The sequence below is a fragment of the Ctenopharyngodon idella genome, chromosome 5 (assembly GCF_019924925.1).
Source record: "Ctenopharyngodon idella isolate HZGC_01 chromosome 5, HZGC01, whole genome shotgun sequence".
Taxonomy (NCBI): domain Eukaryota; kingdom Metazoa; phylum Chordata; class Actinopteri; order Cypriniformes; family Xenocyprididae; genus Ctenopharyngodon; species Ctenopharyngodon idella.
In genome coordinates this window covers 35,417,130-35,443,588 of record NC_067224.1, presented here as the reverse complement: position 1 = coordinate 35,443,588, position 26,459 = coordinate 35,417,130, and the positions used below count along the sequence as shown (strand labels likewise).

The 26,459-nt window shown below is 36.3% G+C and overlaps 1 protein-coding gene across 3 annotated transcripts in view; it reads right to left on the bottom strand.

Annotated features, from left to right (window-relative positions):
* The window catches only part of slc39a14 (solute carrier family 39 member 14), a 33,290-nt gene extending 12,615 nt beyond the window's left edge, over positions 1 to 20,675 (bottom strand). For 2 of the 3 annotated variants that reach the window (XM_051894180.1, XM_051894179.1), the window contains exons 1-3: positions 18,684 to 18,709; positions 9,694 to 9,988; positions 6,271 to 6,442 (exon numbers count right to left, since the gene is read on the bottom strand). In XM_051894180.1, the coding sequence (XP_051750140.1) occupies positions 6,271 to 6,442; positions 9,694 to 9,988; positions 18,684 to 18,694 (478 nt within the window). In that variant the 5' untranslated portion in view covers positions 18,695 to 18,709. Of the gene's footprint in view, positions 1 to 6,270; positions 6,443 to 9,693; positions 9,989 to 18,683; positions 18,710 to 20,484 lie in introns of those variants that run through there. The other variant, XM_051894181.1, reaches the window with a different exon arrangement.
* Positions 20,676 to 26,459: the final 5,784 nt, after the last annotated feature.

Genomic DNA, 26,459 nt, shown 5'->3' with positions numbered 1-26,459 from the left:
CCCAGTCGGACTGGAATCCCTAGAAATACAAGATATCCATCACACAATACATCACTGAATGGACACATGTGCAGTATGAGAGAGAATGCCATTATGTGGGAGTGGATCGTGGCAGGTGCACGTGTGTGTACAGATCATATATCAGCTGGCTTTCTCCAAAACCACAGAGCTGCATTTGTTTACAGCTGAGAACAGCTGTCAGCACTTTACCTAGAGAAGAAGTAAATCATTCATAAAAACACTGATGCATTTAGGAAATCTCTTTCTTTCATATAACAGCAGTAATATGGATTCATAACCTTCGGTTAAAAAAAAAAAAAAAAAGTGAGTCACTGGGTGTGTTTACATACATGATAATTGGTTACTTTCTCACCTACTTCAACGTCTTAGGGAAATTTTTTCCCCACACACAGTTATAACGCACTATTTTTCTTTCAAATTTATTATTTCTGTAAAGCACCTTTGGGATGATGTTTATTGTAAAGCAATACACAGATACATCAGACATAATCTCACTATGAAAACCCAAAAAAGCATGTAAATATCAAGTTAGGTGGTTTTCAAAGTTATTTAAAGAAATAGTTCACCCAAAAATGCAAATTCTGTCATCATTTTAATAACCTAGACTGTGGCGGCCCATCTAATCTGTCACACCGGTTTCATAATAACTCGAAAATATATTTACACTTGTCATAAAACATAAAAGATGTTTTTTGTGACATTGCTTTGGCAAAGCATATGTCAATCGAACTAAAATCAATAGTACGATATGGCTTCAAGCACTTATCAAATTGCAAAAGTCTGTGATGAGCACCAGTTTGGCTTTGTTTTCACATTTAAATAATTTCCAACATTTCTGTGGACAGATGATTACAGGATTTCACTAGACTTGTAATGTGAAGGGTTTGTAAACCTGTTGTCACAAAAACTTAGTCTCCTTTTCTGCCAAAATAAAAGCTTGAGAGTTTAACTCTTGCAAGTCAAGAAATTAAGATGCAATTTTAATTTTACAACTGTAAATAAAAAAAGGATATACTGATGAAATATTCATTTTTCAATTACATTTATTTTACAGTGCAGTTTTACAATAGTAATATATTACTATAGTATTTGTCCATACAACGAAAGTCAATGGGGGCCAATGTTGTTTGGACACCGATGTTCTTTAAAATACCTTCTTATTGATTTCAACAGAAGACAGAAAGTCATACAGTTTTGAAACGTGTGAAGAAGAGTAAATTATGACAGAATTTTTTGGGGTGAACTATCCTTTTAAGTTGTTTATTGTAAAAACATTCATCAATCTGGCTTTTATAAGGAGCAAAATGAATTTTAAACTGTTTAATTTACACGGTTAAAGGGGTGGATTCTAAACATGGCCAAAGTTTCAAAAAACGAGTTGGACGTATAACGGAGTACTTCTGTGCCAAAAATACTCAAATCCTCAAACTTCACGGTCTTTTTTTCGAGTATGTGCCTGTGTAACATCAGAAAGGTCGGAATTCCTTGTACAGGTACTTCTCCCGGAAGAGCGAGTGAGCACACGTTGACCAGAGCGAGAGAGCAAAAGCACGCCTATCAATGCGCGTTCGGTTTTACAAAAGTCATCGGCAGTGCTGAACAGGTCACAGGACTTCACAAAAGAAGTGTGTTTTTGGTTGTGAGGGAAAGATAACCTTGCTTCCCAAAGAACCCAGCGTTAAGTGGAGCTGAGAGTTTTGTTCTCACGCATTACACTGATGCGCTCTCAATATTTGTTATTAAAATAACCATACAAACTGATAGTTGCAATCACTTTTTTATTGGTTAAAATGAATGGAGAATATCTTGTGTTTTTCCGTGGCTGCTCAAGCCCTCAGGATCGGCGCTTATGGTTTCATAAACAAGGCCCAGTTCGACGCTGGATTTACAGATCATTTGAAACTGAAAGATGGAGCGGTCACAGTGATAATGATCCCTGTCATGAGTCGGAACCGCAGGTGGTGAGTAAAACTGCTTCAAATGTCTGTTTTGTTGGCAATAGGGGCCTAAGTGCAAATAATGTAAACAATACAAACATAGTGAATTCATAAATTCATTATACGCTATATTCATTATAGTGATTCAAAAGTTATCCAGGGATAATGCGATGTTGTATTGTGTGTGTTTAAATACATTTGTTTAGCTGACCATTGATAGCCTACAGATGGTCTCTACGCAAAAGCTGCGCGTGCTCGTCACTCTTTAGCTCCGCTCACACGGCACGCCTCCAAGGCGCTCGGTTGTTTTCGGAAAGATTCAGTACAGTGTATGTATCTTTTATAAATATGATAAAACTAAAGACTTTTTGGAGATATGAAGGATGCACTACTACTCTATAGTTACTCAAGATTAACATGAGATTGGCAGAAACTGTGTGTGATACATTAAAGGGGGGGTATTTTTTTTAAATGTACTAGTTTAAACTTTAAAGTATTGCTTTATAAAGCACTGTACTTTCTTTTTTCTTTTCTTTTTCGTTTTTGGGACTCCAAATGAACACCTCAATCTTCCCAAATTCTGCATTGGGAAGGGTGAGACAGAACCAAAAAACAAAAACAAAAAAATAATTGCAATCTTTTTGAAGTTTTGGCACATGCTACGTTACATTTTATGCACACTGAGCTGTGGCGCTTATGCAAATGATCCTGGTTTGGGTCTGGCATGCATCCTGTCTTAATCCTATTCTCTACTTTTTTCTGATCACTTCAAACAAACAACCAGATATACCATGGAATTATTAGGTACATGAACACAGTAATACGCAGTACAAAAGGTATCACCATCACTGTACCATGGTGCCAGTACAGAACTTTTTGTTAAGAACTGAATGGGACCGACTGCATTAAGAATAGGAAGTTATAAGACTTCATCTCTAAAAGAACGCATTTCTCTCTCTCTTTGTCTCTTGAATCCCGGTGGGAAGTGGCACTGCGGCATCTTCCATTTCCTCTCCCGCTGCCAGGATGCACAAGAAATGCCAAAACCCAGAAATGCCTTGTTTATCAGATAAAGAACTACAGGAGGTGACAGGAAATATCACTGAGCCAGAAAATACGGCGCACAGATGTTGAACACGTTCAGTCACAAAGAGTCACATGCAGTCTGATTAAAAACAAGAATTTTAATAAATGAAATAAAATCTATCTGCTATAGACATGGTTTGTTTTAGCTTATGGTGAATACGAAAATCTGCACAGATTTGAAATGTTTGTAAAAATAACAAAATCACAGATTATAGAGTACATGTGAAATTGTTTCCTGTTCTCCATCTCTATGACTTTCTCTCCTGAAATGTCCCAGCAGGCTTCACACACGCCCCTGAAATTCTCTGAACTCTCCCTGTCTTGCCTTTTTATATCTGTCGCCTACACAAGGGATATTTCAGTTCAGCTTTTGAAAGACTCTCTAAACTCACAGACTCTCCTGTCTGACCAGAGTACTGTGATTGAATCCAGATGTTGCTGGCATCTGAAATATACAAGCTTAGCCATTTTAAAAGTCAAGAGATCTTATTTTGATAAGACAAGAAAACATTCTTCCAAATTGTCTAAAATGCCAGCATATAAATGCAAACATTCTATTTATACCTATATACACAGTGACCCCAAAAGTATTTGGGCACTTAAGCCACTGCATGTGACTCTGCTGGGTCTTAAAAATGAAGATACCAAAAACAGAAGTCTGTTAAGAACCCGAATTTAACAGGATATTAAAGGGTTAGCTCACCCAAAAATAAAATTTCTGTTATTAAGTATTCACCCTGATGTTGTTCCATACCCTTAAGACCTCGGTTCATCTTCAGAACACAAATGTAGATATTTTTGATGAAATCCAAGAGGGTTTTTTTTTATCTCCCGTAGAAAGCAATGAAATTACCACATTCAAGGTCCAGAAAAGTACTAAAGACATCGTTAAAATAGTCCAGGTGACTGCAGTGGTTCAACTTCAATGTTATGAAACGACGAGAATACTTTTTGTGCGCAAAAACAAAACAAAAATAAGGACTTTATTCAACAATATCTTCTCTCCCCGTCATTCTTCTACGCTGTTTCCGTTCAGCGCTTCCAGGTTCTACGTCAGAACGCCGACTTAGTATTGTCCGACGCTGTACAAGTGAGCAGCATGATGCATGCGTGTGATGCTGACGCAGGAGCCAGCCAATAATAAGTCGGCATTCTGACGTAGAACCTGGAAGCGCTGAACGCTTCAAAAATATTTTAATTTGTGTTCCTAAGATGAACGAAGGTCTTGCAGGTTTGGCACATAATGCAACAAGGACCTACTAATCTCTGTGTAAAAATAAAATGATAACGCTGTCATCTTTCTAAATTAATTTGCTCAAATCTCAGATGAAAATTGTCATTTTGACCCCCCTCTACAAAATAGTGGATTACTCAGTAAATATTCATAGCATTTACATCCACAGCATTTAACATTTTGGATTACTTCTTCATTTATTATTATTATTTATTTTTTTATTTGTATCAAAATCAAAATTTCTAGCAGGGGACCTCAGGCTGAGTTGACAAGGAATGACCCTATTTCATCACATTACCTATATGAGCATGATATAATAAAGTTGAAAGTAATTTCAAATTGTAATATTTAATAGGTCATTTGCAATCACGTGGTTCTGGTGACGCACGAAATTAATGTGATCATATTAATGTGTATAGAGAATGTGAAGTTGCCGTCACGCCGCGTTCAGGTCTGGGTTTGTGTCGGTGTCTGTCATAGACTGTAAAAATGGGTGTTTGTCCGCTGAATGCCCATCCGATTCTCCTCCGTGGTCATATGGGAAAGTGAATATTTACAAAGAAAACAGTAAAACTACAGTTACATTTACACCCTTCCAACAAAGAACACATTGTGTTGAACACATTTTTTTTATTTGTATATTTTCTACCATATGATGGCTGAAGCAGCAGCACGTGCCCAACCCGTGACACTGTTTTCACGGTAACCAAATCAACATTGTAAACGGAATTCTACAAAACTGAAGTGAAAACACCAAATGATCATGCAATGGGATAAAATATCTTCTCTTCCCTGCAAACGATACTATGAAGAATGTAATTATTTAACCAAAAACAAAAAAAGTCAAAAACAAAAAAGGTAAGCAGGTATCCACATTCATTTCAGTATCAGCAGATGCAAAATGCTATAAAAAAGGTGACAACTTTTAAAGTTAAAAAACGATATAAGTTACGTAACCGATAAAAGCTCATTGTGGTTTCTCGGTTTGATAGATTTGAGCAACCATAAACGAAGCAAAACATAGGAATTTTGAGTTTGTAATATATAGGATATTGAGTTTGTTTCCTATATAGAAAAATCACTCCTTGCCCTCCAGCCGCATTTCGCGTGCAACAATGACGTCATGTGCAAACAACCTATTGTAATATTACCGACTCTGAACTTACGAACTGTATTGTATAGCTATTGTTTTATGTGCTTGTGCAGTCTTTCTTAAAAAAATAAATATAAATGCAAGTTACGTTGATAATTTGTTTTCTAATTCATTAACATTTCTATGTTTTTCAGTGTTCAAAGACTTGACTATTCCTATCAGACTTTAACAGGAGATCAAGGCTCAACACAAGAGAACACCTGCACTTTTCCGACCCTCTCAGTCAGAGTTCAAAGAAAACCAGCTGACTCACTGTATTTTTCCTAGAAGCCCAATTTGATGGCCAAGTCAAAGATTGTCTACAGTGTACAACAGATATGAACTAGACTAGTCTGCTATAAATATGCCAAGATGTTGCTCTTTATCTATGTTGATAAAGTTTAACACACAGCGTCACCTAAGGACGTGCAGCACATGGCGTTTTAAAGAAAACATTACAAGAACTGTTAATAAGTGTCATGGCATTCACAGTGTGCACAAACATCACAACGCAAAGCAATTAGAAGCCACATATTACCCTTGATACTTGACCAAAATATGTTGACACCTGAACGTAACACAAATATGTGATTCTTGAACAATTTTAAAACCGACAGCCTTTATGGCCAATAAATTGACTTTATTGTGCATATCATATTTAAATGTTTAAGGAGACTGCACACCTGTGTAATTGATTGTACCTATTTGTTACTAATAGGTATAGCTAAAAAACAGTCAAATAGGGGTGTACACATACCTTTGGCCACGTAGTGTATTATGATTAAAAACATTGTGACTGATAATAAAAATTAGACATCAATAATATTATCCATAGTCTCTCAATGGATAGTCAGTCTTACCCTCAGCGTAAGTGGGTCTGGGGCTGGTCTCGGACTCTTGGTCCTGTTGGGTCTTGCATGCTTGTGAGTCCAACTGCTGTATCATGGTAGGGCAGATCTCCTGCAGGCCTCGTTCATCTATACGAGACTGTTCGCTCATCCCATACGCTGCCAGAGTGTCTGCAGCCAAGCACTGAGAGCAGAGGACAGGACAGAGGTTTCAATTACTGATCACAGAGGAGAAGCTTGAATTACAGCACTGAGAGTTTCTGCTGGAGCTGTTGCAGCAAAGGATAGAAACCAAAGACTTGACCTTGAGGTCAAACAATGCAACATTTCAAGGTCATACTGAGATAAATATCAGGATTACGGTTCAAAAATGTTTAAGACATACCTTATAATTACTTTTATGAAAGCGAAAAGAAGAGAAAAACATACATTTCCTAAGCTGTGTTTACAAAAACCTTCATACTATGAAGTGGAAATTGTTTTAAATATGAGATCATGAACAGAAATATGAGATCAAAATATGATACAACGAAAAAAAAAAAAGTACATATTCTGTCATGGCAATTAAATTAAAATTTAGTATATATTTTTGAAGAGAATATTTACAAAAATAAGTCATTAAATGTATAATTCATTAAATGGGACCTATTATGCTCTTTTTCAAAGACTTGTTTTTGGGGTCTACTAGAATAGGTTTTAATGCTTGAAATGTTTAAAAAAAAACACAATATTTTTCACATATTTAACACTGTTGCGGCACCTCTCTTTCAAGTCTATCAGTAACGCTCTAGTTCCTGTCTCTATGAAGCCTCTCCTTCCGAAAAGCAAAATGTGCTCTGATTGGACGGCTGGACCAGTGTGTTGTGATTGGTCAACCGTTTTGAGCATGTTTCGGAAATGTCACATCTACTATAACCTATAGTTACCATAACCACAAGTTTTAACACTCTATTAATGCAACACAACAAGACCTCAACCCCTTTTTTAGAACATGCCTTGGGCGGGAATACTGTGACGTTTACTTTTTTGAAGAAAACTCAAGACTACAATCAAGGTATTTCAGGTAGTTCAGAAACTAATATAGAGAATAACTCACTTTGGATGAAGGAGAAAAAAAAAAAAAAAAAAAAAAAGCATAATAGGACCCCTTTTAATTTAATAAAAGGTCAGAAAAATCTTAGGTCAATTAAGGTCACAGCTGTTTAGCTGCCAAAAATGCATTAAAAACCAAACCAGGAAGCATTTTATTGCTATATTAATGTATTGAATAAACTCAATATTGGACAATTCTTCCTTCAAGGGGAAAAAAAAAAAAACGTGCACATAGTGCAGATATTCCACTTGTGGTCCTTGAAAAAGTTACACATTTAGTCCTTTAACACAACAAATGCAATCTGTGAAGTAGAAAATTAATGACAGCTCAATATAGCCTATTATCAGTGTGGACAAACTGATACAACAGTACAATATGTTACTCTTGGCTAACTTACACCTTGAGAGGTGGCACAAGAGATAACGCCTCTGATAAAACACTTAATGACGCAAGTATATAAATGCCAAATCAAAGACAAATATTTGTTGTTGATTTAATATATATATATACACAGTGGTGGTCAGAATTATTGGCACCCTTGGTAAATATGACTATAAAAATAAATCTGCATTGTTTATCCTTTTGATCTTTAATTCATAAAATTAGCAAAAATCTAACCTTTCATTGAAGGAAAAGAATTGAAAGTGGGGTTATTTATGAAATAAATGTTTTTCTCCAAAACACGTTGGCCACAATTATTGGCACCCTTTTATTCAATACTTTTTGCAACCTCCTATTGCCAAGATAACAGCTCTGAGTCTTCACATATAATGCCTGATGAGTTTGGAGAACACCTGACAAGAGATCAGAGACCATTCCTTCATACAGAATCTCTCCAGATCCTTCAGATTCCCAGCTCCATGTTGGTGCTTCTTCTCTTCAGTTCAACCCACTCATTTTCCTAGGGTTCAGGTCAGGGGACTGGGATAGCCATGGCAGTAGCTTCATTTTGTGCTTAGTGACACATTTTGTGTTGGTTTGATGTTTGTTTTGGATCATTGTCCTGATGGAAGATCCAACTACGGCCCATTATTGGATTTCTAGCAGAAGCGGTCAGGTTTTGATTTTTTATCTGTTGGTATTTGACAGAATCCATGATGCCAAGTATCTGAACAAGATGTCCAGGACCTCCAGCAGAAAAATAGGCCCACAACATTAAAGATCCAGCAGTATATTTAACCGTGGGAATGGGGTACTTTGGCCACTCAAACTTTCCTCCTTACCACGCATTAGAACGATTTAGACACACGTCCTCTTCCAGGCAGATTTGTAACATCTTTAGTCGATTGGAACTTCTTAATTATTGCCCTGATAGTGGAAATGGGGATTTTCAATGCTTTAACTATTTTCTTACTATTTTCTATTTTGTGAAGCTCAACAATCTTTTGCTGCACATCAGAACTATATTCTTTGGTTTTACTCATTGTGATGAATGATTAAGGGAATTTGACCTTTGTGTTTCCTCATGTTTATACTCCCGTGGAACAGGAAGTCATGGCTGGACAATTTCATGTTCACGATCACCCTGATGTGCTAAAAAAAAATAATGTAAATATGAATGGGAATATACTTCAGAGATATTTTACTCATAAAAAATTCTAGGGGTGCCAATAATTGTGGCCAACGTGTTTTGGAGAAAAACATTTATTTCATAATGTGATTTTCCCCCCACTTTCAATTCTTTTCCTTCAATGAAAGGTTAGATTTTTGCTAATTTTATGAATTAAAGATTAAAAGGATAAACAATGCAGATTTATTTTTATAGTCATCTTTGATCATATTTACCAAGGGTGCCAATAATTCTGACCACCACTGTATTATATATATATATATATATATATATATATATATATATGAAAAGCAGTGAGGGCTACTCTATGCAATAATAACACCTGACCTAACAGTTCAGTGACTGGTGTTGTGACAGTTGGTGTGGCAGAGGATTAGACCTCTGTCATGTCTTATAAAGAACCCTGAGAAGATCAAACTCTTTTGTGTTAGCATTGAATCAGGGTCGACACTGAGCTTTAAAAGTATTTAAAACATCCCTTGCAAACCGAGGCATGTGAACCAAAGCAGGAAAATAGCACTTTTTAGATCAGCAAATATGAATATAACTTGCCATAAAGAGGGTTACAATCAGGAATCATATTCAAATACATACATGTAAGAGAAGCCATTGTACATTGAACAAAATATGCATGTATTTGTTTGTGCAACAAGCAACCAATCAGAGGCACTGAAGTTCCAACAGCCAGTTAGACACGTGAAAACGCTCTCTGGGAAACAAATACATATAAAGACTAAATTGTGTAAAAATTTTTGTAACCTTTTTGACTCACCTTAGATGCATTGGTTTTGGTGGGCTGTGTTTGTGCGTCATGTTCTCCACTCTGCCCTCCATTTAACCGAATGAGGAGCGATCGAAGCTGAGGGACAGAGATGCTGGTGTTGTCACCATAGCGTGTCAGCAGCTCCTGAAGGACTTGAGCAGGAGACAGTCCATCCTGACCACTAACATCTCCTATTGGCCATTGCAGCAGGCCTAGAGTCAGGGTCAGGCTAATGGTCAAGGTCAGCTGTTTGCAGCCATTGGCTTGTCTCAGGGTCATGACTCTACCAGCAACACGGTGAGCTCTGCGTAGACATAGAGAAAGAGGGAAAAAGAGTTGAGAAAATTATGTAAATTAATAAGAATTACATCACTAATGGCCATCGTGAAGTTTATCTTTCAACCCATATCATCTTTATACAGCCATCTTTAAAGTGTGTGAAATCAAAATTGATATGATTTACTTTCTACATAAACTTTCACAGGTGTACATTATTAAAAATAAATGTTTAGGTATTGTTTTACGTATTGTTTTGGCTAACTTGCATTTAAATCCATTATGTATGTAATTTAAGTACATTAAGAACAGAAAATTAGTTTCAATGTTTCAATTACAAGCTAAAATATAAGCTAATATATAAGCTAATTCAAAATATAAACCAACTAACCAAGGTACCAGATCTATTCAGACCACGAAAAACAAAGTCCAGTTGTAAATGAATGAACTCATAACATGTGAGTCACAAACACTGGATAATTGGCCCCAAAGGGGCCCCTTCTGAACAGGTCCCAAAGGTTACTGTTGTAAGAGGAGGGGGAGCCGCAGAGTAAACCCAAATCAGTCATTACCACTGAAAATGTGAAGAAAACTGAACTTAACAACTAGTTGTTATTAATGACGTGGAAATGAAGCAGTCAGTCTAGTTGACATTATTTAGTAAATGGATTTCCATTTTAATAAAAAAAAAATTATCTGGGTGCAAACTGTACATTATTATTACCTAATATCTTTTCATTAATGTATAGTTTTGATTCGGTCTTTTATTATTCTGTTTACTAGTTGCTGTAATCGTTACTAGTGATAGATTAATTCACAATATCTGTCACCAAGTAGTTGACAAATAGAGGGCTCCAGTGCTATTTGCAAGGCAATTCCGGGCTGATAAAAAAAAAAAAAAAAAAAAGGACTCAGAACTCCAGCAGTGAAGGAAAAGTTGGTGAAAAACTTTATTGCATGAAATGCAAAATTATCAAAAAAGATGATGCAAGGAAGATGCAATTGGAGTTAACGTTTATCTGACGTATAAGTCCTGATTGGTAAATGTGGAATCAAGGAAAGAAATATTTATTTTGCACTTTGCATCAGCTTTGATCTCTGGATGTTGTGGAATGACAAAGGTTCATTTTAATCTCTGACAGTCATTTTGGCTAACTATGGATATCTTGAGGCAGTGGGACTTGTGTCTGAATGTGTATCGGGAAGCGAAGCAGTCTCCGTTGGAAAATTGACTCTTTTGTCCTTTGTAAAACTCATTTTTACATCCAGGAGCAATGCCTCCCTTTTGTCTTCTGATGCCCTGTATCTTTCCAGTTTCCATCATCCATTGGCTGTCTTTATCTTTCACTATCTGTCCTTTACTGTCCGTCTTTAACTGTCACTTACCGCAAGACAACCAACCTCATGACATCACAGGTTGTATTAACGCAAGATGCCCTTGCTACAAAAGCTATAACAAAACATCTTTTCTTTTGAAAAGGTAATATTTATCATTTTTGTTAAATTTTTATTACAGTGGAAATCCATTTACTAAATGTTAACTTGACTGCTTCATTTCCGCTAAGCACGCATCAGGGATATGCCTCTGCTCTACGTGCGGTGCAAGAAATCACAGGGAAATAGGTACGAGCCTTGACTCATTCATGTTGCCAGGTCTTAGTAGAAAGAAAAAAAAACTACAAAGAACAAGCCCACAATAAACCTAAAATAAGACCAAAATATTGCGACCTGCACCTTCCCCCTTTATTAACTTCACATACTTGATCGCTTTATGATTCAAGCCCAAACAATAAGGTCAAAGCACTTATAATAAGTGGACATGGCAACACTGCAAGTGAGCAGCAATCAAAGCATAAACAAAACAAAACGCCTCTGCCAATAGGAGGTTTGGTAAAACTGCCAAACATAACGAGTCTTTTAGGGGTATAACGATACCTTCATGTCACAATTCGATAAATTTCACAATAACTCATGATACGATATTATTGCAATACTCCAAGACATTTGGTAAAAGGTTAACAAAAAATGTACAGTTTTAAAAGGCTAATTTTGGTATTACATTGGGGTGGAAATGAATAGGCTTGGACTTGGTACTCCTTGGTACTCTTGGTAACCCAATGCACAGGACAATGGTGACACCAGAATAAAAATATTCATGATTCTGAAGTTAAAAATACAGATTTTAGATGAATTTGCTTGCACTCGGTCACTGACTAGATATATTTAAAATAATGTAGGCCACTTTTTACTGGCATTATCAGGACCCACAAATATTCCCCCATTGCATTATCATACATTATATTCAACATTATATATAGTAGTTCAATGTAGAACTGACACTAATTATCTGTAAACTTGATTTTTTTTTCCCCTCACAGGTAATTTTCATTTTTGGTGAACTATACACATTACAGATTGTGACACGATATATTGTTACACACCCAGTCTATGGTCACTGTAATATTTCTTTTGGTAATATTACAGACACAAAACAATTATTTAGGGGATTAACTCCCATATTTAAATACAGTTGTCACTTCTGAATCTTGTGTGTACGTGGCCCATGACTCGTCTGCACCAGGGTTAATCTGGGTCAGAAAGACTGAATATACTAATGAAGTGCCAGAAATAGCTCTCGAAAATCAGCCATGACTAAGTTTGCTTAACCGTAACTGGCCAGATCCTTGGCTGATTGTGGGTCCAAGACAGACAGAGAGCGTCTTCAATGATCAGTCAAAACAAAATGTGCTTGTGAAAGAGAAGTAAAACCTGTTTTTTGAAGTCAATGCTGATTGCCATCAAGTCAATTTGAGGAAGTAACTAATAGCTTTTTAATTTTATTTCATTAAATATATCTGGTTAAATATTGATTCTTTAGCATGATGCATAATCCAGGGTATAAATTACTTTGTGGGTGTGAAAGTGCATGAGAATGTTTATCAAAAACAGCAGGGTGTGTGAAGAAGAGGTTAACCACACCATGCTGATGTCGGTTGTGGTATGCTGACTATGCTTATGCACGCGAGTTGGAGAGAGAGGAAATGTGATCCTCGATGGCTTATTGATAATTTATGAGGGCCTTCAAAAAGCAAGGTGTGCTTCTGTAGTACAGTACACACCTTTGATTAGTGGTGCAACGGACCACAAAACTCACGGTTCGATCATATTACCGTTTTCAAGTCACGGATCAGATCATTTTTTTGAGACAAATGTAATTTTGCTTCCCATTTATTACTTAAAGAACACTAAGTACTACAAAGCATTACTACTAAATCTCCTAACTAATAAAGTTAATTATTTACATTATTAAAGACAAATGAACAGAGTATGAATAAGAATACACAAATTAAAACAAATACCATAGCACAGTTACAAATAAAGTTAGGTCTAACAGTTGTATTCAGGTACAGAAATGTAATAATATAAATAGAAATATAATTGTAATTTCACTGCATGCATAGTGTTCACTGTATAAATTAAATATAGATTAATCATTGTTAAAGCTTTTGTTGTTTGACAATTAATGACATTGTAGGTACTTTTAGGCTGCTGTCACTAAATGCACAGAAACAATATGATGAAACGCATTCGTTTTTTTCTCTACTGTTTACGATGTTCGCTTAAGCCATAACCGACTGTATACGAGAATACCTGTCGAGACAGGTACTTTGAGATCATTTTGTGTGTGCATGTGTCCGTTCAAGCGCAAGGAGTTGTGAAACAGTGCTCGATTGTGTGCTCGCGTGTGCTTGCCTCTTCTTGCATTTAAATTGTTTAAAAATGCTTGAGTGTTTAAAATTGGCAAGACTTAGAAACACGTGCAAATAATAAACTTCTACAATATAATAGTTGAATGCAATTAATCTGCTAATCACATGCGTTCTGAACCGTGGGGCCTGGTCCGTACGGATCATGGATCAACTACGATCCTTTGCACCCATACCTTTGATCATCTGACAACTCAAATAAATGTAAAATAGCTGCATTGTGTGAAATCTATTACTACATCACAACTTGAAGTTCGATTAAACTGCTCAGTTATTAAAAATAAAATGTAACGCATTACAATTAAACATGCTGAGGTCACATATTCACATATCTTCCTCCAGCAAAGAGTAAATAAATTAAAATTTACCTTAAAAGTGTGTAATTTCTGTGCCACTACTGCATAAAATATATATTGTAAGAGTCATATGTTTAGATCAGAATATCACAGAGACTTGGACCAGTAAGTAACTACCTAACAATCACCTAGAACACACTTGCACATAGGTTTGTCACAGTACCAAAATTCAAGTAGTCTGTACCAATTTCATGGTTCTTGGTACCAATTTTTGTCTTTATTTAACTATTTGAAAATAAAAATATTAATTACATTAAATGAGTTTATTATTTATGATGATAATAAGTATAAGTAAATAATTCATTTAAACTCAAGTGCACAGTGAATGAAGAGAGGATTCTGACTAACTTAAACACCTCTGATTGGCCATTGCGTTCATGCACTAAACTTGTATGTCTGCGATTGATCAATGATTCAAAAACATGTTGTAAATAGAAACCTTTGATGCTCTTCACAGAGCGCTTACACAGATACACACAGAAGCGTTTGAAAGCAGCTGCCTATCAGTGGGTACCAGTACTCGGTACAACCAGTACAGCAGAAATTCTGGTATTGTCACACTTTTTTAATTTCAGTACCGGTACTTACTTGCCCAGTAGCAGTTAATTTTTATTTGTCCACATTGTTTACAGATTTATTTACATATTGTTATTTCGGCTGATACAAAAGTAAATCCTTAGCCCACCTAAAACCAGCATTTATATTGGAACACGCAATCACAACTCAGCACAGTCACAACAATGCACTGATATGATTTCCAGCAGCATTGTATCTCAGATAATGGCAGGGGGTTATAATGACCCTGTCTGAAGAGATCCTTGTGGACTGCTGCTATTTCAGGAGACAAGTCATGAAGAATGTCTGGTATTCAGTCTAAAGTGAATTAGCTATTGCATCTGCATCACCCAAAAAAAAAAAAAAAAACCAGTAAACAAGTGAATATGAATTTATGGATTGATCACAACTTTGAGAATAAAAATGGTTCTACAAGGGAAAGAATCTTTGTAGCATTATTAAATCTATTGTAACACCATACAAATCAAATCTGAGCACGAGACCAATCTTCAGCCCAAACCAGTCTAAATAAATAATAAATAATCAAAAATAAATAAATCAATATATCAATAAATCAATCAAAATAATGCTAGTTTATTATCATCATTAGAACTAGCATGGTAGGTCTGTGATTGTTCATTTCCAAAAGATTTGTGGTAAGATACAGTGCATTTAACATGGATTGAAATGTAAATGAATTGATATAAATAGCTCAGATAAAAACTACTGTCATCAATTTAAATCCAAGTAGAAAAACACCAAAATAACTGAAGGAAAACATTAAGGCTACTTCATGCTTCCTAATATAGGCTAAAAGTCATGTGTTTCTACATACCTGTTAAAATTTACAATAAGGTTCTATTCGTTATATATTAGTTAATGCATTAGGTATTATGAACTAACAATGAACAACATTTATTAATCTAAGTTAAAGGTGCAGTAAGAGATTTCTGAGAAACACTGTTGATATTTGGAATCAACCCAAACAAACACACCCCTCCCTTCATTGCTCCCACAAAAGCAAAAAGCAAAATAATGCTTCACATATAGACATGTGCCGATATTCGGTAATGCGATATATCACGATAATGAATATGCACGATATTGTTATCGTGGGCACTTCAAAATACCGTAAATAATAATTTACTACTAATTATTAAAATGTTTATAATGCATTTAAGAATACTTTCCCCATCAACCGTATAAAATGCACAACACCGCTGTATGCTGCGTCAAAGGGACACGCGCGCTCATGTAAACAAGCTCAACGCGCATGAGAAGCACATGGCGGAACGAGTGAAGGAGACGCGCTGAATGAAAGTGCACGTTCACTCTCTGACAGCAGAGGGCGCTGATGGAACAGCAGAATGCAGTGGTTACCCCGGAAACCCCGCAAACAAAGCAACTGAAGTTTTTAAAATGCTTCAAACAGTCATTCATTTTTTTGTAATCTCAATGTTGTTCATCACAGCACCAAATACTTAAAGATTTAATAGGATATTTATTTTCAAACTTAAACATTTTTATATTTTAATCTGGACTGCAACATGCCCTAATGATTAGAAATGTTCTGATTATTTGTTATTGTTCAGTAAAACTTTGAGACATATGGCTTCATTAGTTAATGTTAATTCATTACCAAACTGACAATGAAAAATACTTATAAAGCCTTAATTATTCTTAGTTAATGTTAATTTCTTAGTTACTGTTTAATAACATTACTAAAATCAAAAGAACTTATTTAATGGACCTGAGATAAAACTAATAATGATCAGTTGTATTTCTTAACTAACATTAACAAAAAATAATACTTTCTGTAACAAATGTAGCTATTGCTCAATCTTAGTTAATGCATTAAATAAAGAGACCTTATTGTAAAGTGTTACCTGTTGTTCTTTATAGCGTAATTCTTTTGCATTTTAATCTGTTTGAAAATTTTACTTTACATATTTTTTGTGTATTGTAATTATTGTATTTAAACATTCAGAGTTCTTTTTGTTATTACAAAGAGTTCTTAAACCTGTTATACTATGACAAAACTTTTTTTTTTGCAACTTATTTCAATATCGTGATAATACCATATACCGTGATAAAAGCTTCGGCAATTAATCGCAACATGAAAATTTGATACCGTCACATGCCTACTCACATAAAATAAAGCAAAGATGACAAACAAACAACAAGGAAAAACAAAAAATGAACATACAGTACAGTACACAAGAGTATACAAGCAAGAGTTTGTTGTTAGTCGCCAGCAGCACACCAGCTCCAGACAAACAATGACACTCAAAACTGTCCTGTTAATATAGCTAATATTACAACAACAGCATATCTTGGTTCTGTGAAACATAGCAAAACGTATGGAGCAGAAACAACTCAACCTCGCCGTCCGTTTTCAGGTCTTCCCGCATAGCTCTCTCTAGCACTGGAAAGCTTTTCTAATATTAACACGGGTCCTAAAGCTCTTGCCTGATCATAACCCTTCTTTTTCCAGTGATATTCCTCTGACGTTTTCTCTTTTGTAATGTCTCTCAGCAATCTCTCTTTCTACAGTCTTTCTTCAAATCGCTCTCTTGCTCACTCTCTCTCCTCCTCCATCATGAGTGGATACGCCCCCTACTTTTGATTAGCTACAAGTGTGTGTCAACAGCATTTCTCAAAAATGGCTAGCTGTATCATTAATGTTAATTTATAAAAAAAAAAAAATACTATTGTTGTATTGTTAATTCATGTCATTCCTAAAATCTTGAAATTTAGTTATTTTAGATAGAAATGGCAACACAAATGTAAAATTACCTAAATAAACCAGACTTCTTAAACTCACATTCCATCTGAATGTCTCTGAATTAGGAATGCAGACTAACCTGCACACTAGTGGAAAAGAGCAAACCTTTCCACTTTATAGACATCTTCACTCTGCTGACGTGGCAGGTTTTATAGCGTGACTCAGGGGAAAAAACAAGAGGTTCAGGTTGTTAACAACTATACACCTGTTGTCAAGCAGACACTCTAAGAATACAAAAAACGTCAGGGAAAAGACAAGAGGGAAAACAATCGACGGAAAGGTGACAGAGAGGGAAAGCTCTCCAAGGAAAGCACTGGAAAAGCTTTTCAAAGTTTAGAGAGGACGTGCTGTGTACTATGCCTTACAGCAAGTTGTACAATAATACTTTTTTGCTCCAAAAACAACCCTATCCAGCCAAATATGAGAAAAGCAGTTTAAGCAACAGTGTGCTGGGTTGGATTAGCATTACAGCTACACTTACACACAAGCCTGCTGGCTGTTTATCACTACCACTTTTACTTTGACACTTTTATACATCTTAGTAATGCTTGCACAGCCAAACATCACTACTGCTTATATAGCCTCATTTTTAAAGGGACAGTTCAACCAAAAATGGAAATTCTGTCACAGAAGAATATATGTTGAAGAACGCTGGGAACCAAACAACATTGGTCCCTATTGACTTTCATTGTATGCACGAAAAATAAATAAATAAATAAATAAATAAATTAAAAATATATTCTTTTGGGTTCCACAGAAAGTCATACAGGTTTGAAATGACAAAGGTGAGTAAATTATGACAGAATTTTGATTTTGGGGTAAACTATATTTTTAAGGTTAGAATACACCAAGAATTAGGTGCTTACTTTACCACATAACTTTTCTGCTATATGGACATGTGGCTTATTGAGAAGATTGTTCTCAAAGCCAAATTGCTTTAGACACAGAATGCAATCAAAATTTGCTGTACTGCAGAAATTAATGTTACTGCTTACAGCAAGACATGCTCTATTGCAGAATAAAACCGTCTTCAAGGTTATAAGGAATTTGAGAGCTATGACTTTGTTAATGTAGATTTGCTGACTGCTGACAACTTGAATGTTGTTGTTGGCAAGACTTACAATCTTTCTGTAGGCTGGCAGCTTCTGGCATCATTCGAAGACAGAGCAAATATTAAAATCTTTGGAACAGTCACTAACTCCCATATTTAAAGTCCATCAACATTTTGAATGCACAAGCAATGTTAAAAAACAACTTTACCTGTTGCTCATCTACTTTATACAGAAGTTCTTCTTTAGTCCTAAACAGCTGGTTCGATTGACACACAGTCCAAGACTTTTCAAATGCCCAGGGCCTCAGTGATCAAAGCCCCTTTATACAGGAGACAATGAGGTTAACAGAGTCACTGTAATTAAATCATCAGACCTGTCATTAAATAAAACGACCTAATGCCAGAGAGCACTTCCCTTCAGCTAGTGGGGGCATCCTCAAAAATAATTACCACCAACAAACAGGCATCAACATCCAGCATTAATTAAACCCTTGCCTAACCACTAAGCTGGAAAAATGGATAACAAGCAGTTCTGCTGTTTTCCACAATACGTCAAACCTGACAAACTCCCCAAGGATTTTGTGAGAAGTTTTTAGTCACTGAAGATAGTCAGAGGAGTAATCAACCCTGGTGATAACTGTAATCACTGTTATCTTTATTTTTATATCAGAGAACAGCGACAAAAGTACACAGTCTCGGTTACATTTTAATATAAATCAAAATAATTTATTATATAATATTATATAATATATTAAAACTTATTATATAATATTTTTATTATCATGGATCCCACACCTTTTTAGCCAATTCATTTCCATATTTATCCATACTAGTTAAGCTTTTTAAAATCATTTTTTAATCATTTATAGACTCTCAAAAAGAGCAATTTCTAGGTGACAAAGTAATTTAGGAGAAAAATGTTTATTCGCTGTAAAATAAAAACATGATATTCACTACAACGTAATTATTATAATTATAATATTTTGTTTTGTGAAAACAGGAAACCTGTATTATTAATAATAATAATAATAATAATATACTTTAATAATACATTAGTAATGCTTCAGACGTTACTTATCAGTTATTTTCGTATTAATCTGGTGAATTTAACAATTGATAAAGGCATAGTTTCTGTTTTCATATTTTTGTGACTTTGAAAGAAAATATTGTTAAATAAATATTCATTAACTTAATTAAGCAATTTTATCAGACTCATTTGCCACCATTAAACCGTTTTATATCTGCATTTTATTGACATTGTCCATCCTGTTCTCTATATATCTCTATATAGCCACCTTTAAAACACCCATGTAATGCTATTAACAAACATTATTACACAGTATAATTCTTAACAATTTAACAGTTATGGACAGAATGAAAATTACAATTATTGCATTATTATCATTATCATCACAGCATAGACAAGTCAAGCTGTAAATCTTCAAAATCCATAAAATATGCAGACAACACACTTCATGTCTATACACCATGTCAAATAAAATCTTAACAGACTTTCTTAAAACTATCCCTTTAGATTCACCGATTTAAGACAACAAAATAGACCAGTTTATTACCATGATGTAACACTGCCTGCTCTAACATAATAGTGTAGTGATGATAATAATAATAACCAGAAGTAGTAATAACACGAGTGGAAAAGACTGGCTCTCAGAATTGTGGTTGGTCATGGCCAGTAAACTGCAACGTAAGACCTAAAATTATGAGGGTAAACAGTACCGATGAAGGTACGATACTCATACTTCTGCGTATCATGTTAAACATCATATCATCTATGCTAACAACAGGCCATCAACAAACCTCTGTCTAGTTACAGCATCAGACACGCTCACATCCATTAATACAAGTAATCACGCCACTAACGCATTGCCTATAGCACGATTTATACTCGCACCGATCTGATGAGTCTCAGTAAAGCAGCAAACCTCCTTGACGTGGTTAAGGGTTAGCCAGATAGCAAAGTAACGTTAAATTAAAAAAGATGCTGCTCACCAAATTTAAGATTTTCTGATCTGTCGGCGCGTGACAGGTCTGTTGTCCGTTACAGAATGTACGTAGGGACATAGGGGTAACCCGTTTAAAAGCGAGAGGCCGGACGGTTTTTTTTTTTTCTTTTCAGTCTTGACCCATTCAAGACAGCAGCGTGGAACTGACACACAGGGCGGGGGGAGATGACGTCACTAGTGAGCGCCGCCCCGCGAATTTACGAATTCTACTTAATATTCAGCAGCCCACGCCTTCGCCATTGGAAGCCGGTAACGGAAAGTTATGAATATTAATTAGATAAGCATCTCCCATTGGAGAAACTAAGGAACAATATTTAATATTCATGATTAAGTATTTGCCTATTTCCTTCTTTTGTAGAGAATCCGCCATCCAAACAGAGGAGAGAGTGTTTTTGGTTATATTTTAATACTTTGAATCGAGGTCGTACGTGAGCAATTCAACGTTCCAACCATTTAGTTAGTTAGATGAAGTTAGAAGTTGGATAGAAGATGCTTTTTAATGCATGAGGAAAAAAATCGGTCACAGATTGTGCACGTGGCGAATCTCGCGTTTTCATTTCATGATGTGTAACGTTTGATCATTTACTAATCAAAGTGAACCGTCTTTTATTTTCATTGAATTAAAATTCCTAAACGCAAGAATGCAACGGATTACTATTTGAGCAGACTTGCTGTGAATTTACGTAAACATATTATGTATTGTATTTTATATTTTAAATCTTGTACAACACACGTCACTGAAGGTATCCCATATTTATTTAAAAAGACGTATTATTATGTATTTTATGTTTTAACCCTCTACTGCACACATGTTGATGGCACATGAAAAAAAAAAAATCCACATCATTTTTTGGTTCGTTTGGGAACATTTTATTGATAAAACATTTTTTTGACCCCCCCACCCACCCCAAAATATTTTTTCGTTGCCCTGTTGTGCAATGGTACAGAATCACAGAGAAAATTTTCATAAGACAAAGCTCAGAGAGCAATGCAAAATCACAATTGAAAAAAAAAAAATGTCAAGAAATCATTAAGTAAAAAGGGGAAAAACACTTGAAAGACATTGATATATTGAATTAGATACATGCATAGGTTCGTGTCTTGTAGTGTGTCATGTCATAAAATGTACTTCATTTAATAAGATTTCACTCCATACGAAACTTCAAAAAGCTCTTCTCCGCTGTGAAATAGAGATGTATGTTGCAATTTTTGCACATCACTTTGGGTGTTCCTGCACACCCAGGAACCCTGCATCTTCCCTTCTTATAACACATTATTGCCAATGTGAGGTATTGTCAAAAACATCCTCGAAAAGTACCCCTTATCGCACAACGTTGCCCTGAGGCAACGAAAAGAAAAACTGAATTTCTGAACATGCAAAATAAAATAAAAACTTAATAAAACCGGAAAAAGCCTTCTCTACATCATACACACACATATTTTTTTATGTACAGTTCATGTCATTTTAAATAAGATAAGCAAATAATCTTGCCTTCTTCTCACACCATGTGCTCCTGTGACCATGTGTCAGAACAGGACGTCCCACCTTTAAATGGTGCTTGATAGTGACTCCCAAACCTTACTTTGCAAAATGTGCAGTGTTGGTGGGCCTCCAGGAATGTGGTTGAGAAACACTGATCTACAGTGCATAACATCATCAAAAGATTCAGAGAAACTGGAGAAATCTCTGTGCATAAAGGACAAGGCCGAAGACCTTTATTGGATGCCCGTGGTCTTCGGGCCCTCAGACGACACTGCATCACTCATCGGCATGATTGTGTCAATGACATTACTAAATGGGCCCAGGAATACTTCCAGAAACCACTGTCGGTAAACACAATCCGCAGTGCCATCTGCAGATGCCAACTAAAGCTCTATCAGGCAAAAAGGAAGCCATATGTGAACATGGTCCAGAAGCGCCATTGTGTCCTGTGGGCCAAGGCTCATTTAAAATGGACCATTTCAAAGTGGAAAAGTGTTCTATGGTCAGACGAGTCCAAATTTGACATTCTTGTTGGAAATCACGGACACCATGTCCTCCAGGCTAAAGAGGAGGGAGACCTTCCAGCGTTATCAGCGTTTAGTTCAAAAGCCAGCATCTCTGATGGTATGGGGGTGCATAAGTGCATACGGTATGGGCAGCTTGCATGTTTTGGAAGGCACTATGAATGCTGAAAGGTATATAAAGGTTTTAGAGCAACATATGCTCCCCTCCAGACGATGTCTATTTCAGGGAAGGCCTTGTGTATTTCAGCAGAACAATGCAAAACCACATACTGCAGCTATTACAACAGCATGGTTTCGTCGTAGAAGAGTCCGGGTGCTGAATTGGCCTGCCTGCAGTCAACGACGATGAACTCTTCAGCAGCTGGAAACCTATATCAGGCAAGAATGGGACCAAATTTCAACACCAAAACTCCAGAAACTCATAACCTCGATATAAAATTATAATTAAACATTATTTGGAGTATTTCTTTATTGCACAATGCACATTTTTTAATATTATGCCTAAAGAGTGTTTTAATGCACTATTAATAAGGATTGTATGATCTTTGTATAATGTCAGTCTTTAAATGCAAGATATTTAAAGTGAATCTAAAGTATGCTTGCAATAGTTCCACTTTAGCACATTCAAATATACTTAAGCATATCTTTAGTTGGACCTCAGCACTACTTCCGCACAATTAAAATGCATTAAGTACAAAATTAGTTGTTCCAAATTTAGCAGACTTCAAGTATACCAGTTTAGTATACCAAAAGTACAATTACAGGGTATTTTTATTTAGCACATGAATATGTAAATGTATTTGTAGTATACTTAGCACTAAATAAATGTATTTCAAATACATTTTAGTATATATTTTGGAGGGAAGAAAAGACTATTGTACTTTAACAAAGTCTGGAATGTAAGAATTGAATTAAGTACAGGAAGCACAGGAATTCAGACACAGCTATAATTAATTAGTTCAAACCACATTGTTCTCTCATAACCTCATCACATTGCATGTTTAATTCATTGAGTGGCATCCAACTACAATCTTGCAAATAAAATGGTTGTTGTACACTATACTGCCAAAAGTATTGGGACACTCCTCCAAATCGTTGAATTCAGGTGTTCCAATCACTTCCATGGCCACAGGTGTATAAAATCAAGCACCTAGGCATGCAGACTGCTTCTACAAACATTTGTGAAAGAATGGGTCGCTCTCGGGAGCTCAGTGAATTCAAGCGTGGTACCGTGATAGGTTTCCACCTGTGCAATAAGTCCATTTGTGAAATTTCCTCACTACTAAATATTCCACTGTCAACTGTTAGTGGTATCATAACAAAATGGAAGCAATTGGGAACAACAGCAACTCAGCCACGAAGTGGTAGGCCACGTAAAATCACAGAGCGGGGTCAGCGCATGCTGAGGCACACAGTGCGCAGAAGTCGCCAACTTTCTGCAGAGTCAATAGCTACAGACCTCCAAACTTCGTGTGACCTTCAGATTAGCTCAAGAACAGTGCGTAGTGAGCTTCATGGAATGGGTTTCCATGGCCGAACAGCTGCATCCAGGCCTTACATCACCAAGAGCAATGCAAAGCGTCGGATGCAGTGGTGTAAAGCACGCCGCCACTGGACTCTAGAGCAGTGGAGACGTGTTCTCTGGAGTGACAAATCACGCTTCTCTGTCTGGCAATCTGATGGAGTCTGGGTTTGGTGGTAAGTGTAAAGATTGGTGGAGGGGGGATTATGGTGTGGGGTTGTTTTTCAGGGGTTGGGCTTGGCCCCTTAGTTCTAGTGAAAGGAACTCTTAGTGCTTCAGCATACCAAGACATTTTGGACAATTTCATGCTCCCAACATTGTGGGAACAGTTTTGGGATGGCCCCTTCCTGTTCCAACATGACTGCGCACCAGTGCACAAAGCAAGGTCCATAAAGACATGGATGAGCGAGTTTGGTGTGGAGGAACTTGACTGGCCTGCACAGAGTCCTGACCTCAACCCGACAGAACACCTTTGGGATGAATTAGAGTGGAGACTGTGAGCCAGGCCTTCTTGCCAACATCACTGCCTGACCTCACAAATACGCTTCGAGAAGAATGGTCAAAAATTCCCATAAACACACTCCTAAACTTTGTATAAAGCCTTCCCAGAAGAGTTGAGGCTGTTATAGCTGCAAAGGGTGGGCCAACTCCATATTAAACCCTACGGATTAAGAATGGGATGTCATTAAAGTTCATGAGCACGTAAAGGCAGGCATCCCAAAACTTTTGGCAATATAGTGTATTTTTAGCTGTAATTTCCGTACATAGCATACAGTATGTCTTTGGCTGGGTAGAGCTCCAGCTGTGTTTTAGGAGCCTTGTTCAGATGGTGCTAGATTGCCTGCAAGTGACAGGAAATGGCTTTGAGCAACCCAGGGGGATTCTGGTACTCCATTTGGGATACATGGGGCACCTGACACTTTTCAACACATGATGGGCATCATTCTACAGTCACAGTGAGTGTGACTGACAACCAATGACACTGGGATCTGGGTGAAACTTCTGCTGAGCAGAAGGTTCTGGAGGCTTGTAGTGTTCGACAACCAATGAAATTCTTAAATACCAATAACCTGGATATTCGTTCATAAAGTGTCCTGTGAAAACGTCTACATTTATCGTCACCTTGGAATTCTAAGGTTCTATCTAGACATTTTTGTCAAAATTAAGTTATTCACATATTCTTATTCTGTGACAACTTATTTACATTATGTGATTTTTTATTTTTATTTTTTATGTTGTGTACATTTTGGGACTTTTTATTTAGAAAACAAAAAGGTTCTATCTACAAAGACGAATGGAATGCTGCTCAGAATGCAGATAGAACCTTAGCCTATAATTCCAAGGTGGCGATATAGCTCCGTTATTAGGATACATTCTGTCTGCCTCAACATTTGAATTTCAAGGTTTTTATATCAGCAATGGGTGATTTGACTTTTTTTTTTTTTTTTTTATTTAAAGGTTCTGTGAAACATTCTGATGCTAGTTTTTGCGAATCGATTTTAGCTAGTTTACAATATTCTTTAGTGATCATGAAAACACTGACATCTAGTGGAAACAAATACTGTATTACAAATAGTAGGCTACTATTGTTCCATTGAGCCCTAATGCAACGTCCGTGAATTTCCAGACAGATTGCTCTGCATATTCCCAAATTTAATTTAAATTTACAGGGACATATTGTAGATTCTTTTTTAGACATTTCACATTTCATATTTTTAACTTTAGTCTTCTCCAATACATTAGTCCTCAATGCATCCTTTGTTACTTGTAAAATGCTGAAATGGAGTAATTCTTGAGATGTTGATGTGGCATTTTAGAGCATTTTGTTGTGCTTGTGTTGAGAGTCAGCTGCCCAGACACAAATTTGACAGTAAATAGAGCTAAGTATTTATGTTTCTTTGGAATAGAGGGAAAATAATTATGGGTACTTAACAATAAGGCCTCATTTGTTAGCATTACATAAAACATTGGCTAATAAGAACCATCAATGAGCAATATATTTTTTACAGCGGTGAGATTAAAATGTGACGATTTCTCGTTGGGGTGAAAAGATGTCTCGCGATATTGCCATGAAGGAGTGTTAGGGTGAAATTAGGATAGAATATGCCACCGCTACTTTACATTACGTCTCGTCTCTACTCCACTTAACCTTTTCTAGCAATAAAAACCAATTCAGTTGGATAAGGTCACTTCACTTCCATCCAGCTCGTCCAACACGAGCTCAGAGTTTACTGATCACGTGACGAGATGACTGACAAGACCATGGCGGAGGATTCGTTGCACAACGGAGCCTAAAAGCCTCTGACAAATGTCTTATTTTAAAACACGAGCGCACATTCAAACGCGATTTCAATAACCCGCATTTTGAAAGTAGCTCTCTGATGCATGCAAATATCTTCCAATATGAAAGCTATCTTAGGCTGGGCTGTGTA